General features: G+C 39.3%; 1 protein-coding gene across 4 annotated transcripts in view; it reads left to right on the forward strand.

The window, feature by feature from the left end:
* Window positions 1-1006: 1006 nt before the first annotated feature.
* Window positions 1007-14302, forward strand: part of PIGK (phosphatidylinositol glycan anchor biosynthesis class K) — a 144076-nt gene continuing 130780 nt past the window's right edge. For all 4 annotated transcript variants that reach the window (XR_008715849.1, XM_055585435.1, XM_055585433.1 and 1 more), the window contains exons 1-3: window positions 1007-1155; window positions 4776-4829; window positions 11466-11557. Coding sequence is in view for 3 of the 4 variants with exons in the window: in XM_055585435.1 (XP_055441410.1) it covers window positions 1063-1155; window positions 4776-4829; window positions 11466-11557 (239 nt within the window). In the remaining variant the exon portion in view is untranslated. The remainder of the gene's footprint in view (window positions 1156-4775; window positions 4830-11465; window positions 11558-14302) is intronic.

A 14302-nucleotide genomic window follows, 5' to 3' on the forward strand; every position in this document is an offset into this window, starting at 1 on the left:
GGCATACAGATATTTTATTTAAAAAAACCCACAACATAAGGTCTTGATGGTAATTAAAGAACTAGAACTACCTTAGGTAACATTTTACACCAAGGAATTGAGAGGGGAAAAAATGGTATACTTTGGTGTTCAGTTACATATTTTGATGGCATTGTAAATTAGTATACTTTGGAAAGCAACATCATTCATAAGCCACTAAAGCTTTTGTGTCTTTTGACTCAAGATACTCATTCCAGGAATATTATCCAAAGAAAACAATTCATAAATGCAAAAAAACTGTCCAAAGATAACTCTTTATAATATTATTTTAATACTAAAATTTAGAGACTGTGTATTGCCCAGAAGACGGGCAGTTACTTTGGCTGAGGCCTCAGTAAGGTTCAGATATCCATGTCACATTAAATGTTAAAATTACTAAGATTATGAAGCAGCATAAATACTTTTATGTCATGCTAGATGCAAACTAAATGAATATAATAAACATAATGGAATGAATACACACGATTTATTAAATCCTCAGACTCTAAGATGTTTTAGCTCTATAATTACAAAATAAACAAAAATGTAACTAATTTCTCCATGTTCATACGTTTAACAGATAATAGACCCCAAATATAATAGTTGGAGCGCTCACCCATGTTTTCATTTGCAATTGATCCAATTAACCACCTTTTTGTACCCCAAAGCTTACTCCTCCACATCACATCATGTTTCATATAGTCAAAGAATGGGCAACACTAACCAAAAAAGGAAATAATAGCTTCTTAAGGTTTATAGGCTCACAGTTTTTCTCCATTGCTTTTCAAAAAAGTTTTAAAACGCCCATTTTATTATACAAAACCTGAAAATTTACCTCAAGGGCCAGACTCAGTCCCTGCTACCCGGGAAACGCAAGGACTGCGGAAAGCGCGGGCTTTTGAAAGCTGGCGAGGGGGCCGCTCTCTAGGAGGCGGGGCAGGTGTCGCAAAGAAAAGGGGGGGGGGGGGGGAACTACGCAAACCCCGCCCCGCGCTGCTTTACGGCACTCGCCCCGCCTCTCCGGGTGCGCTGAAGCCGGCAAACATGGTCGACATTTGTTTTCTCAGCCAGGGTTTGACTGCCCTGGCAGGGTTGTTGCTCTTACCCTTCGGCAGCTTGGCCGCTAGTCAGATCGAGGTAGGAGTCAGGCCCTCTGAACAACAGGGCCCTGCGGGGGACAGCTGTGTCGTGGCCTTAAGCGTCCAGCAGATGTCCGATACACAGCCACGGAGGGAAGCCTCCTGGAATCACCCATCAGCCTCTTATTAAGATGACTGTGCTGTGGGGAGGGTGTCGCAGGGAACGGGAGAGGACGGTGACTGTCTGTTTCAGCCTTTTAAAATGGCGAATGAAAAGAATCAAGTCCTGGGCGGCGGGAGAGGGCCTGATCCTTTGCTCCGAAGAGCGTGCAGTCGCTAGTAGGTCAGCTCTAGAGTGCCGCGCCTACGTCCCAGCTACCAAGCTACAACGCTCTACTAGGAATCAGATGGGTACAGTGTTTTATTTTTGGCTCACACTAAGTTCTGGCCAGATATAAAGCCTTTACTCTCCCCTGTACTCTGATAATACCTTCGTCCAGTTCTGCCGCCTACATCTCTAACATAATTTTTCAGAATAGCAGACGTTTGAAAATTTGTGTCCAGAGTTTTATATTCGGACCTACCCCACCTCCTGTGGGGTTTCTCCTATGCTGGAAACCTAGGATTAAAAAAAAAAAATGAACCCTTCTCTTTATTTCACATTTTAATCATCACTAAATTCTGTATTCTCAATATTTAAAATTGCTTTCACTTCTTCAGTTCCACTCGCTTGATGCAGGCCCTCGTGTTTTCTTGCCTAGACTATTTCAGCAACCTTAGCTTGTTTTATTCAGGCTTCCAAATTCCTTCTCTTTAGTCTTCATCAAAGTAAGTTTGATCAGATTATTCTTCAAATTGCATCCTTTCAGTGTTTTTGCACGGAGTAAAGTGTAAACATCATGATCTAGTCTCTGCCTACTTTCCCGTCTTCATATAGGAGCCCATTCTCCCCACCATCTCAGACGTTAGTCAGTCAGTTCAGTCGCTCGGTCGTGTCCGACTCCTTTCGACCCCATGAATCGCAGCACGCCAGGCCTCCCTGCCCATCACCAACTCCCGGAGTTCATTCAAACTCATGTCCATCGAGTCGGTGATGCCATCCAGGCATCTCATCCTCTGTCGTCCCCTTCTCCTCCTGCCCCCAATCCCTCCCAGCATCAGGGTCTTTTCCAATGAGTCAACTCTTTGCATGAGGTGGCCAAAGTATTGGAGTTTCAGCTTTAGCATCAGTCCTTCCAATGAACACCCAGGACTGATCTCAGACCTTGAGCTTAGACTAATGCTGAAAGCTTTTTAAATATGCAACTCTACCATTTTAAAAAGAAAGCATGCATGCTTTCTTTATATTCATGAATTATTGCTAATTTATATATTCACTATGAAGCATGTTGTCTAGATAATATAAATATGTATAGAAATTCTATTTTTCTTATATATTCTAGCAGATTATTCTGTATAGTTTGTTTTGGATATTATTACTGTTTTTTGTAGTTATATAGTTGTGTTTTTTTTACATTCTGATGTGTTGTTCTTCCTGTTTCTTTGTTTGCTTATTTACTAAAATGCAGTGAAAGCTAACCCCTGTAGAACCTTTCCCTATTCTGTATTTTGCATTTACTGTTGTACTGTGTGCACTTGGCTAGTATAGCTCTCATCTATCATATTATAAGCCATGTATACTTTGTACTCACTATTATTCCATCATCTTTCATTTATAGGACAATAGCTGCCTGCTTGGTCTGCCTCAGGTCATTATTTCTTCAATCCAGTCGGTTCTCCAAGCCTCAGACAGCGTAACTTTTAAATACACAGTCTGACCATGTCACCTATATATACCTTAATGTTGTTTTAAGGATAAAGAGCCAAATCTTGGTTATGACCCATAGGCTCCTGCCTGCAACTCTGGTTTTATCTCCCCTCTCTCTCTTTAAAACTTCTAGTTATGCTAATCTTCCTTTTAGTTTCTAGAACCTTTAAGGTCCCTTCTGCCAATCGGGTAATGTTCTCTCTGTCTGGAATTATTTTCCCTCTCTATCTGTTGAATCGTCACCCAAATCTCTCTGGAGAAACCTCCCCCGCCATCCCTGCTGGGCTCCCCCTCCCATTCCCTGATTAGGCCAGGTCCCCCTGTTATACTCTTTTATGATACTGTATATCTTACCTTTAGAGAATTTGTAGTTTGTCCTTATCTGTTTGATGTGTGTCTAGTAACCTCTTTGGAGGCAAGTACTAGCACTGTTTCGCCCATTGTTGTGTTCTGAGCATTGAGAACAGTAGCTGGCGCGTGGTACCCAATGAATGTGATGAATGAATGAATGTTATATTGTAGTGTAATGTGTTAGCATGCTTGTCTTTATTGACCTCAGGGATTCTTGAGAGAAAGCAGCATGCTTTTTTTTTTTTACATAGTACCTGGCACATAATAGGTACTCCACTAATCATATGTGGATTGAATAACTTTGCAGTGTCTATATTATTTTAACAACCACAAAAGAGTTTTGACATCTCAATTTTTTTCACTGAAGTCTTAAAAATGTGAGAATTTCGGAGCTAGAAGGGACATTAGAGATTATTCGGTCAGCTCTCATTTCTACATGAGGAAAATCAAGTCCAGAGAGCTAAATGACTTAGTCTAGTCTCACAGCCAGGTAAGGGTTAGGATCTGGGCTGAAACCCAGATCTTCAGATTCCTAGCTCACTAATGCATGTTGTTTTCTTTAGCATCTGTTTAACTGTTGAGTAGTTTAAAAAGAGATATATATATTGGGTTAGGTTGGCCAAAAAGTTCATTCTGGATTGTCCATAAGCCATAACAGGTATATATATAACACAGACACATGCACTCGAGTGATTTTTTAATTTCATTCTTCTGGAAATTTTCTTCCTAGCTGAAAATTAAAAGAGCTAATATTTGTTTTGTAGTTATTATTTTCCAATCACCATTCCTACATTCTGTGTGTCAGATAATGCTACCATTTCATAGATGGGGAAGCGGAAGCACAGGAAGTTAAGCAGCTTTCCTAAGTTTATACAGCTAGTAAGTAGTAGGGTCCAGATTTGAATCCAGGCAGTCTGATTGTTTTCATAATTAATGCTGTTTAGGAGCAGATCTGAGATCATTATGGTTTATATTCACTGTTATTTTAATGCATAATAAAAATCATATTCATTAGGTGTCTGGATGGTACTGGATGTGGAGATTTTTAATGTTCTCTGATGGCAAATGTAATTAAGATTTACTCTAACAGATAGTAAAATGGTACATGGAAATATGCTAGAGAATGTATTCAATCAGATATATTGGTGAGTTCAAATAAAACAATAGGAAGCATTCAATATTCATTCCTATTCAGCAGGAAGGATATTGTTATGTGTAGAATGAAGACATGAAATAAGTCATTCACAATTTAAAGACTGAATGGAAAACTGGAAGCATATGAGGAAGAGCTGACTGTATTTGAGATAAAATGTTTAAAAACAGCCCCTCTCACAATAACCCCTCAAATAAAATTATTTTGTCTTTCATAAAGTCAAATACTAGAATATTTATAAACTTGTGTGGTGATGACTTATTGTTATTGTAACTAAAAATTCCATGTATCTTAACTGCCCTTTATCAGTCTTTATTCTTGGAAATTTGACTTTCTTCTAATCTTTTTGCTATTATTTGATTACTAGGATCAAGCAGAACAGTTCTTTAGAAGTGGCCATACAAACAACTGGGCAGTTTTGGTAAGTATTCTATAAAGGTTTGCCTTGTTTACATTAGATATATGTCTGAGAAATTTTGTGTGAATCAAATTCTTAAGAGTAAAATTTATTTCTTGTAACAGAAATTATGGCTATATTTAATTGACCACATCAACTAATAATATTCTTTGCTTCCAATATATCTGTCAAGTGGTGATGTGTAAATAAATAGAAAGATAAGCTAGAAATCCTGTTGTTAAAGGAAGTATTTTATGAAGTGTAGTGGTATTCTAATGACAGAAACTAGTAACTTACATTGAATATTTCTTATCTATAATGTTAGTTTATAGAAACTCTCTACTTTGGCTATTTTCTTAAAAAATTTTTTATTTTTTGTTTACAAAAATAAATGATCATTGTAGAAAATTCAAGTTATACAGAAATGTTTAGAAGAAGACATTACTTTTATGTTATTGTGATTAAATAGAATAGTAACATGTCTCATGACTCATTTCCTTGTTGTTCAGGTATATGACTCATTTTCTTGTTCTTCAGGAACAAATACCTTTTATATGCTACCACCTCATAAGAGATTTTATAAAGGAATTGAACAAAAGCTGCTCATGATAAGAAGAGAGGTTTTAGTGATCACTTAAATTGGGCAAAACTGTGAAGTAGCAGGCCATGATCCACCAGTTTGAGAGGATAACTTGTTTTGTAGAAAACTAAAGTGTTAGTTGCTCAGTCGTGTCTGACTCTTTGTGATCCCATGGACTGTAGTGTACCAGGCTCCTCTGTCCTTGGGATTTTCCAGGCAGGAATACTGGAGTGGGTTGCCATTTCCTTCTCCAGGGGATCTTCCCTACCTGGGAATTGAACCTGGGTTTCCCTCATTGCAGGCAGATTCTTTACTCTCTGAGCCACCAGGGAAGTGTAGGAAACTTAGGAGCATTTCCAGTTAGTCTCTCTATGGAAATTCTTAAAAGAGGGAATAACTGCCTATGTGCAGACAGCTAATTTCGAAAAGGCTCCTTTAGAATAGAAGCCTGTTAGCGTTAGCTTATACCACACACATATTAAACTCTTCCTTGTTCTGGGAACTTCCATGTTCTTGAAATAGCCCCTCTCTAATCTCAGCAACCTGGGTCTCCGTAGAGAAACTGAGGGTGAAAAAGAATTACCACTGAGTATTTCACAACTGCTGTTTTCATATTTGTGCAATATTTTACACATTAATGGCTTCCCTGGTGCTCAGACGGTAAAGAATCTACCAGCAATGCTACTGGGGAGATCTGGGTTTGATCCCTGAGTTGGGAAGATCCCCTGGAGAAGGGAATGGCCACCCACTCCAGTATTCTTGCCTGGAAAATTCCATGGGCAGAGGAGCCTGGTGGGCTACAGTCCATAGGGTCACAAACAGTTGGACATGACTGAGCAACTAACACTCTTACACGTTAACTCAGATTTACTAGAGCGAGAGTTCAGTAAATTGTACTTTCTTAAATGGAAAATTATGAAATTTGACCAGGAATGGCTGAGTTGAAAGTATAAAACATACATTTCTTTCATGTTATTTCATTCAAATTAAATATATATATATACACACACACACAAACGTGTGTGTGTGTGTGTGTGTGTGTGTGTGTGTGTGTGTATTCCAACTACCCCTCCCCCCTGACCCTCCTAGTTTGAATTAGTTTTAGTCTTGACTGGATGACTAGAGGTAAATGAAATGCCCCTTTGCTCTTGTAATATGACTGAGAAAACTTTCCACCAGAGGGAGATAGAAGAAAATTGGATTCCATTTTAGTTTCAGGATCTGCTTTGATTAAAACATTTTTGTCTCTGTTTAATGAAAGTTATATAATCCATACTCCTGGTGAAAAAAAATAATACTGATGGGTCGTGATTTTGTTTCTATCTTTTTTGGTTTTGGTTTTTGCTAATATAGGCAATAGGATAGTGAAAATCCTTGAATACATATTTTTGCATGCTTCAGTTCAGTTCATTCGCTCAGTTGTGTCCAACTCTTTGCGACCCCATGGACTGCAGCATGCCAGGCTTCCCTGTCCACCACTGACTCCTGAAGCTTACTCAAACTCATGTCCATTGAGGCGGTGATGCCATCCAAGCATTTCATCCTCTGGTGTCCCCTTCTCCTCACACCTTCAATTATTCCCAGCATCAGGGTCTTTTCCAGTGAGTCAGTTCTTCACATCAGGTGGCCAAAGTATTAGCGTTTCAGCTTCAACATCAGTCCTTCCAATGAATATTCAGGACTGATTTCCTCTAGGATAGACTGGTTGGATCTCCTTGCAGTCCAAGGGACTCTCAAGAGTCTTCTCCAACACCACAGTTCAAAAGCATCAGTTCTTTGGTGCTCACTTTCTTTATAGTCCAACTTTCACATCCATAGGTCAGATCAGATCAGATCAGTTGCTCAGTCGTGTCTGACTCTTTGCGACCCCATGAATCGCAGCACGCCAGGCCTCCCTGTCCATCACCATCTCCCGGAGTTCACTCAGACTCACGTCCATCGAGTCAGTGATGCCATCCAGCCATCTCATCCTCTGTCGTCCCGTTTTCCTCCTGCCCCCAATTCCTCCCAGCATCAGAGTCTTCTCCAATGAGTCAACTCTTCGCATGAGGTGGCCAAAGTACTGGAGTTTCAGCTTCTGCATCATTCCTTCCAAAGAAATCCCAGGGCTCATCTCCTTCAGAATGGACTGGTTGGATCTCCTTGCAGTCCAAGGGACTCTCAAGAGTCTTCTCCAACACCACAGCTCAAAAGCATCAATTCTTTGGCGCTCAGCCTTCTTCACAGTCCAACTCTCACATGCATACATGACCACAGGAAAAACCATAGCCTTGACTAAATGGACCTTTGTTGGCAAAGTAATGTCTCTGCTTTTGAATATGCTATCTAGGTTGGTCATAACTTTCCTTCCAAGGAGTAAGCGTCTTTTAATTTCACAGCTGCAGTCACCATCTGCAGTGATTTTGGAGCCCAGAAAAATAAAGTCTGACACTGTTTCCACTGTTTCCCCATCTATTTCCCATGAAGTGATGGGACTGGATGCCATGATCTTTGTTTTCTGAATGTTGAGCCTTAAGCCAATCTTTTCACTCTCCACTTGCACTTTCATCAAGAGGCTTTTGAGTTCCTCTTCACTTTCTGCCATAAGGGTGGTGTCATCTGCATATCTGAGGTTATTGATATTTCTCCTGGCAATCTTGATTCCAGCTTGTGCTTCTTCCAGTCCAGCGTTTCTCATGATGTGCTCTGCATATAAGTTAAATAAACAGTGTGACAATATACAGCCTTGACGAACTCCTTTTCCTATTTGGAACCAGTCTGTTGTTCCATGTCCAGTTCTAACTGTTGCTTCCTGACCTGCATACAGATTTCTCAAGAGGCAGATCAGGTGGCCTGGTATTCCCATCTCTTGAAGAATTTTCCACAGTTTATTGTGATCCACACAGTCAAAGGCTTTGGCATAGTCAATAAAGCAGAAATAGATGTTTTTCTGGAACTCTCTTGCTTTTTCGATGATCCAGAGGATGTTGGCAATTTGATCTCTGGTTCCTCTGCCTTTTCTAAAACCAGCTTGAACATCAGGAAGTTCATGGTTCATGTATTGCTGAAGCCTGGCTTGGAGAATTTTGAGCATTACTTTACTAGCATGTGAGATGAGTGCAATTGTGCGCTAGTTTGAGCATTCTTTGGCATTGCCTTTCTTTGGGATTGGAATGAAAACTGACCTTTTCCAGTCCCATGGCCACTGCTGAGTTTTCCAAATTTGCTGGCATATTGAGTGCAGCACTTTCACAGCATCATCTTTCAGGATTTGGAATAGCTCAACTGGAATTCCATCACCTCCACTAGCTTTGTTTGTAGTGATGCTTTCTAAGGCCCACTTGACTTCACATTCCAGGATGTCTGGCTCTAGGTCAGTGATCACACCATCGTGATTATCTGGGTCTTGAAGATCATTTTTGTACAGTTCTTCTGTGTATTCTTGCCATCTCTTCTTAATATCTTCTGCTTCTGTTAGGTCCATACCATTTCTGTCCTTTATCGAGCCCATCTTTGCATGAAATGTTCCTTTGGTATCTACTGGAAAAACCAAACTTTGACTAGATGGACCTTTGTCGGCAAAGTAATGTCTCTGGTTTTTAATATGCTGTCTAGGTTGGTCATAGCTTTCTTCCAAGGAGCAAGCATATTTTAATTTCATGGCTGCAGTCACCATCTGCAGTGATTTTGGAGCCCCAAAAGATAAAGTCTGTCACTGTTTCCATTGTTTCCCCTCTGTTTGCCATGAAGTGATGGGACCAGATGCCATAATGTTAGTTTTCTGAATGTTGAGCTTTAAGCCAACTTTTTCACTCTCCTCTTTAACTTTCATCAAGAGGCTCTTTAGTTCTGCACTTTCTGCCATAAGGGTGGTGTCATCTGCATATCTGAGGTTATTGATATTTCTCCCGGCAGTCTTGATTCCAGCTTGGGCTTCATTCAGCCCAGCATTTTTCATGATGTACTCTGCATAGAAGTTAAATAAGCAGGGTGACAATATACAGCCTTGACATACTCCTTTTCCTATTTGGAACTAGTCTGTTGTTCTGTGTCCAGTTCTAGCTGTTTCTTCTTGACCTGCATACAGATTTCTCAGGAGGCAGATAAGGTGGTCTGGTATTCTCTTCTCTTTCAGAATTTTCCAGTTTGTTGTGATCGACACAGTGAAGGGCTTTGGCATAGTGAATAAAGCAGAAGTAGATGTTTTTCTAGAACTCTCGCTTTTTCAGTGATCCAGTGGATGTTGGCAATTTGATCTCTGGTTCCTCTGCCTTTTCTAAAACCAGCTTGAACATCTGGAAGTTCACGGCTCATCTACTGTTGGAGTCTGACTTGGAGAATTTTGAGCATTACTTTGCCAGTGTGTGAGATGAGTATTGTTGTGTGGTTGTTTGAGCATTCTTAACATTGCCTTTCTTTGGGATTGAAGTGAAAACTGACCTTTTCCAGTCCCGTGGCCACTGCTGAGTTTTCCAAATTTGCTGGCATATTGAGCTCAGCACTTTCACAGCATCATCTTTTAGGATTTGAAATAGCTCAACTGGAATTCCATCACCTCCACTAGCTTTGTTCATAGTGATACTTCCTCAGGCTCACTTGACTTTACATCCAGGATGTCTGGGTCTAGGTGAGTGATCACACCCATTGTGATTATCTGGATCATGAAGATCTTTTTTATATGGTTCTTCTGTGTATTCTTGCCACCTCTTCTTAGTATTTTCTGCTTCTGTTAGGTTCATACCATTTCTGTCCTTTATTGTGCCTATCTTTGTATGAAGTGTTCCGTTGGTATCTCTAATTTTCTTGAAGAGATCTCTAGTCTTTCCCATTCTATTATTTTCCTCTGTTTCTTTGCATTGAAAACTGATCATTGATTTTACATGCTTATATGAGCTAAATCAAAAAATAAGTACATTTTAAATCTTGGTATATATTGCAGATTACCCTCTTAGAAGGTTTATATTAGTTTACCTTCCCATAAGTAGGATATGAGTGTTCCATCTCCATAGCCTTGCCAATAATATGAATTGTCAGGCTTTTGGATGGTTATCAATTTGATTTATGTTTTTAAAATTATGACAGAAGTTGAGCATTGTTAAAAATTTCATTGTCCATTTTTAATACTTTTATTATGAAATGCTTGGTCTCATCCTTTGCCCATTTTTCAGAATGGAATTGTTCATCTTATTAAGTTATAATTATTTCAAGTTTTTCATTTCTGTTAGGGTTATATGGTACGTTTTTCTTTAATGTAGTCAAAAATTATAGTGTTTTCCTTATTGGATTCCAGGTCGAAAATTCATTGTAATAAAAAAGGCTTGTAGTTCCTTTCCACTTGCAGGATCGAGAAAGTTTGTTATGTTCTCTGTCATTATAGTTAAACCATCAGTAGAAGTATGTGATAGGAGGTAGGATGCTTAGCAAGTAGGTGCACTACCAACCAACCCCAGTCTCTGATTTTTCCTTTGGAATAGATGGTCGAGTGGGTTGACTTCTGAGGCACTGCATTACATTTTCCTTGTATCCTTGGTATCTTTTTTAGGGATCAGTCTTTTTTTTTTAAGTGTAAAATTTGTTGGAATCATTTCTGGTTTTCTGTTCAGTTCAACAGCTTCTTTATGATGCATTCTCTTATGTGCATATAAAATCATTTTCTATGCTCTGTTTTTATCTCTATCTTACATTTTTCACAACTAAAATTAGGAAGCTATCCAGAGTGAAAGGAATAGTATATAACCTTCTATTCTGCGATGAGATTATGTTCCTTGTCTTGGATTCTAAAGAATTTAATATTTTAGGAATAAGAACATTATAGGATCACATAAATTGAGAGTAACTAAGTTGATTCAATATTTGATTAAATTCCACAAAGATTTGTTTTCTTTTAAGCTGAATAGTTTTTTAAATTTAAGTCAAGTTATGAAAGACCTCTTTCTAGGGAGGTTGGTTTTATTGACAATTCTTTAGGTGCTTTGCTGTTTGTAGGCCTGATTATGATACACTTTTTAGGCATCTCTATATCCTACTTAAAGAGAAGTAATTTTGTAACTCTGTACTTTATTTTGATTCCTACAAATAATATATTTGTTTTGATACTTTAGGTTTGTACATCCAGATTCTGGTTTAATTATCGACATGTTGCGAATACTCTTTCTGTTTATAGAAGTGTCAAGAGGCTAGGTATTCCTGACAGGTAAGAATTCTTAATAAAGCTTAACTCTGGGCTTCAGTGAAAATTGCCTTTAGATGACTGTTATTATATTTGTGTATTTGTGTTATTTTTGAAAAACATAAAGAAACCTAATTTGAAGTTATTTTGTTATTGTTACAGCACACTGTCATGTATAAAGTAGTTTTAACTTAAGAGTATAATGGCAAATTATATAAAACAGCAGTCAATAAATACTAAGGTAGGAAGATTTGATAAAGTATAATTGTTCAGTGTCCCTTATTTAATTATTCAGTGCCTCAGTCTGGGTTTAATTGTAGGTAACAGAAGGCAATTCTGACTGATTCAAGTAGAAAAGATGTTTATTGAAAACATATTGATTAGTTTACCAATTTTCTGGGAGGGTTGAGCCCTTGAAGAGTCAGGGACAGGAGAGACTACGTAACAGAAAAGGCATGTCTAAAAATCATAGCATAAAGCCAGTCTGATGACAGGAATGCAGCCTCGAATTGCTGAAGGCCGGAGAAGGCAATGGTACGCCACTCCAGTACTCTTGCCTGGAAAATCCCATGGATGGAGGAGCCTGGTAGGCTGCAGTCCATGAGGTCGCTAAGAGTTGGACATGACTTCACTTTCACTTTCACTTTCCACCTTCATGCATTGGAGAAGGAAATGGCAACCCACTCCAGTGTTCTTGCCTGGAGAATCCCAGGGACGGGGGAGCCTGATGGACTGCTGTCTATGGGGTCGCACAGGGTTGGACATGACTGAAGTGACTTAGCAGCAGCAGCAGACTCAGCTACTACACAGCTGCCACTGTTGCCTTTGCAAACTTAATGTTGCTACTGCTGCCAAAATCTGACCTTTGTTGTCCCAGTTTCTTACCATCTCCAGCTTTTAATTTAGAGTACTTGATGGGAATGTCACGTTGGCAGAGCATAGATTAAGTGCCCATGTCCATGCTGCAGGGGTGACGGGAAGAAGGACTATGTGGCACTGTTGGCTTCTGTATAGGGAGGGGGCCTCTGCCTTCTGTGAAGACTCGTAAAGGGGTATATTCCCTAATTGTATTAGGGAGCTCAGGTACTAAGCAGAGCTTCTACACCTCCACCTGCAAATATCTGTCCTCCACCTTTGGTTTGTCAGATATGATAGATCTATTTTGGCTACTTCAGAAGCAGTCATAGAAGAAACTGCAGTCAGTTTGGTTACTTAGGTGTGATTCATCTAGTCCTATGGTTCCTCTCTACCATGTGAGGCAGTGTGGAAGGAGCTTTGCAGTTAGATCTGAGTTTGAAATCTGGGTTCAGTGGTTCAGTGGTGATTTCGGTTAGTCACTTTGCCATACTAAGCCTGTTTCCTTGGCTATTACCTGGTGATGGTTCCACCTTCTTTGCAGGACTTAGGTACTTAAAATACAGTGAATAGAAATATATATAAAATGCTGTAGGAGCAGAAAGGAAGCAGTGCATGACTCAAGAAGCAAATTTACAGTCTATGTCAATAGATCATTTTAACCTAACAAGCTGACAACTATAGCCTATAACTGTAACTATAATTTAATTCCTGTATTTCATCTGGAAATTAAGGCATCTTGGTAATATCACTTTTAAAACGTACATTAGGTCTGAGAAAGGATGATTTGTTATATGAAGTATAAGAATTATTCTTGTCATTAGCTGATTACTATTATTTGTTCTCTTCAAATAGGTGTATGTGGTTAATCTGTTGATTTTTAACTGCTATTGCTTCTATACCAAACATGCTCCTCCAGGGAATTACTATGCATTAGTTGGCAGTAGGTTTCACTTTGGTAAATGAATCTTTGTCCTGTCTATTATTCATTTGTTGTTGTTTAGTTAAGTCATGTCTGACTCTTTTGCAACCCCATGGACTGTACCTGCCGATCTGCTCTGTCCATAGGATTTCCCAGGCAAGAATACTGGAGTGGGTTGCCATTCCGTTCTCTAGGAGATCTTTCTGACCCAGGGATCAAACCCACGTCTTCTGCATTGGCAGGCGGATTCTTTATCCCTGAGTGACCTGGGAAGCCCCTTATAAGTTATTAGGTTTTTATTTTAATGATTTAAATTTTAGAAGGACTGAACTGTACAAAAAAGATCTTCATGATCCAGATAATCACGATGGTGTGATCACTCACCTAGAGCCAAACATCCTGGAATGTGAAGTCAAATGGGCCTTAGGAAGTATCACTATGAACAAAGCTAGTGGAGGTGATGGAATTCCAGTTGAGCTATTTCAAATCCTGAAAGATGATGCTGTGAAAGTGCTGCACTCAATATGCCAGCAAATTTGGAAAACTCAGCAGTGGCCATGGGACTGGAAAAGGTCAGTTTTCACTCCAATCCCAAAGAAAGGCAATGCCAAAGAATGCTCAAACTACTGCACAATTGCACTCATCTCACACGCTAGTAAAGTAATGCTCAAAATTCTCCAAGCCAGGCTTCAGCAATACGTGAACCATGAACTTCCAGATGTTCAAGCTGGTTTTAGAAAAGGCAGAGGAACCAGAGATCAAATTGCCAACATTTGCTGTATCATCGAAAAAGCAAGAGAGTTCCAGAAAAACATCTATTTTTGCTTTATTGACTATGCCAAAGCCTTTGACTGTGTGATCACAATAAACTGTGGAAAATTCTTCAAGAGATGGGAATACCAGGCCACCTGATCTGCCTCTTGAGAAACCTGTATGCAGGTCAGGAAGCAACAGTTAGAACTGGACATGGAACAACAGACTGATTCCAAATA

The sequence above is a fragment of the Bubalus kerabau genome, chromosome 6 (genome assembly GCF_029407905.1).
Source record: "Bubalus kerabau isolate K-KA32 ecotype Philippines breed swamp buffalo chromosome 6, PCC_UOA_SB_1v2, whole genome shotgun sequence".
Taxonomy (NCBI): Eukaryota; Metazoa; Chordata; class Mammalia; order Artiodactyla; family Bovidae; genus Bubalus; species Bubalus kerabau.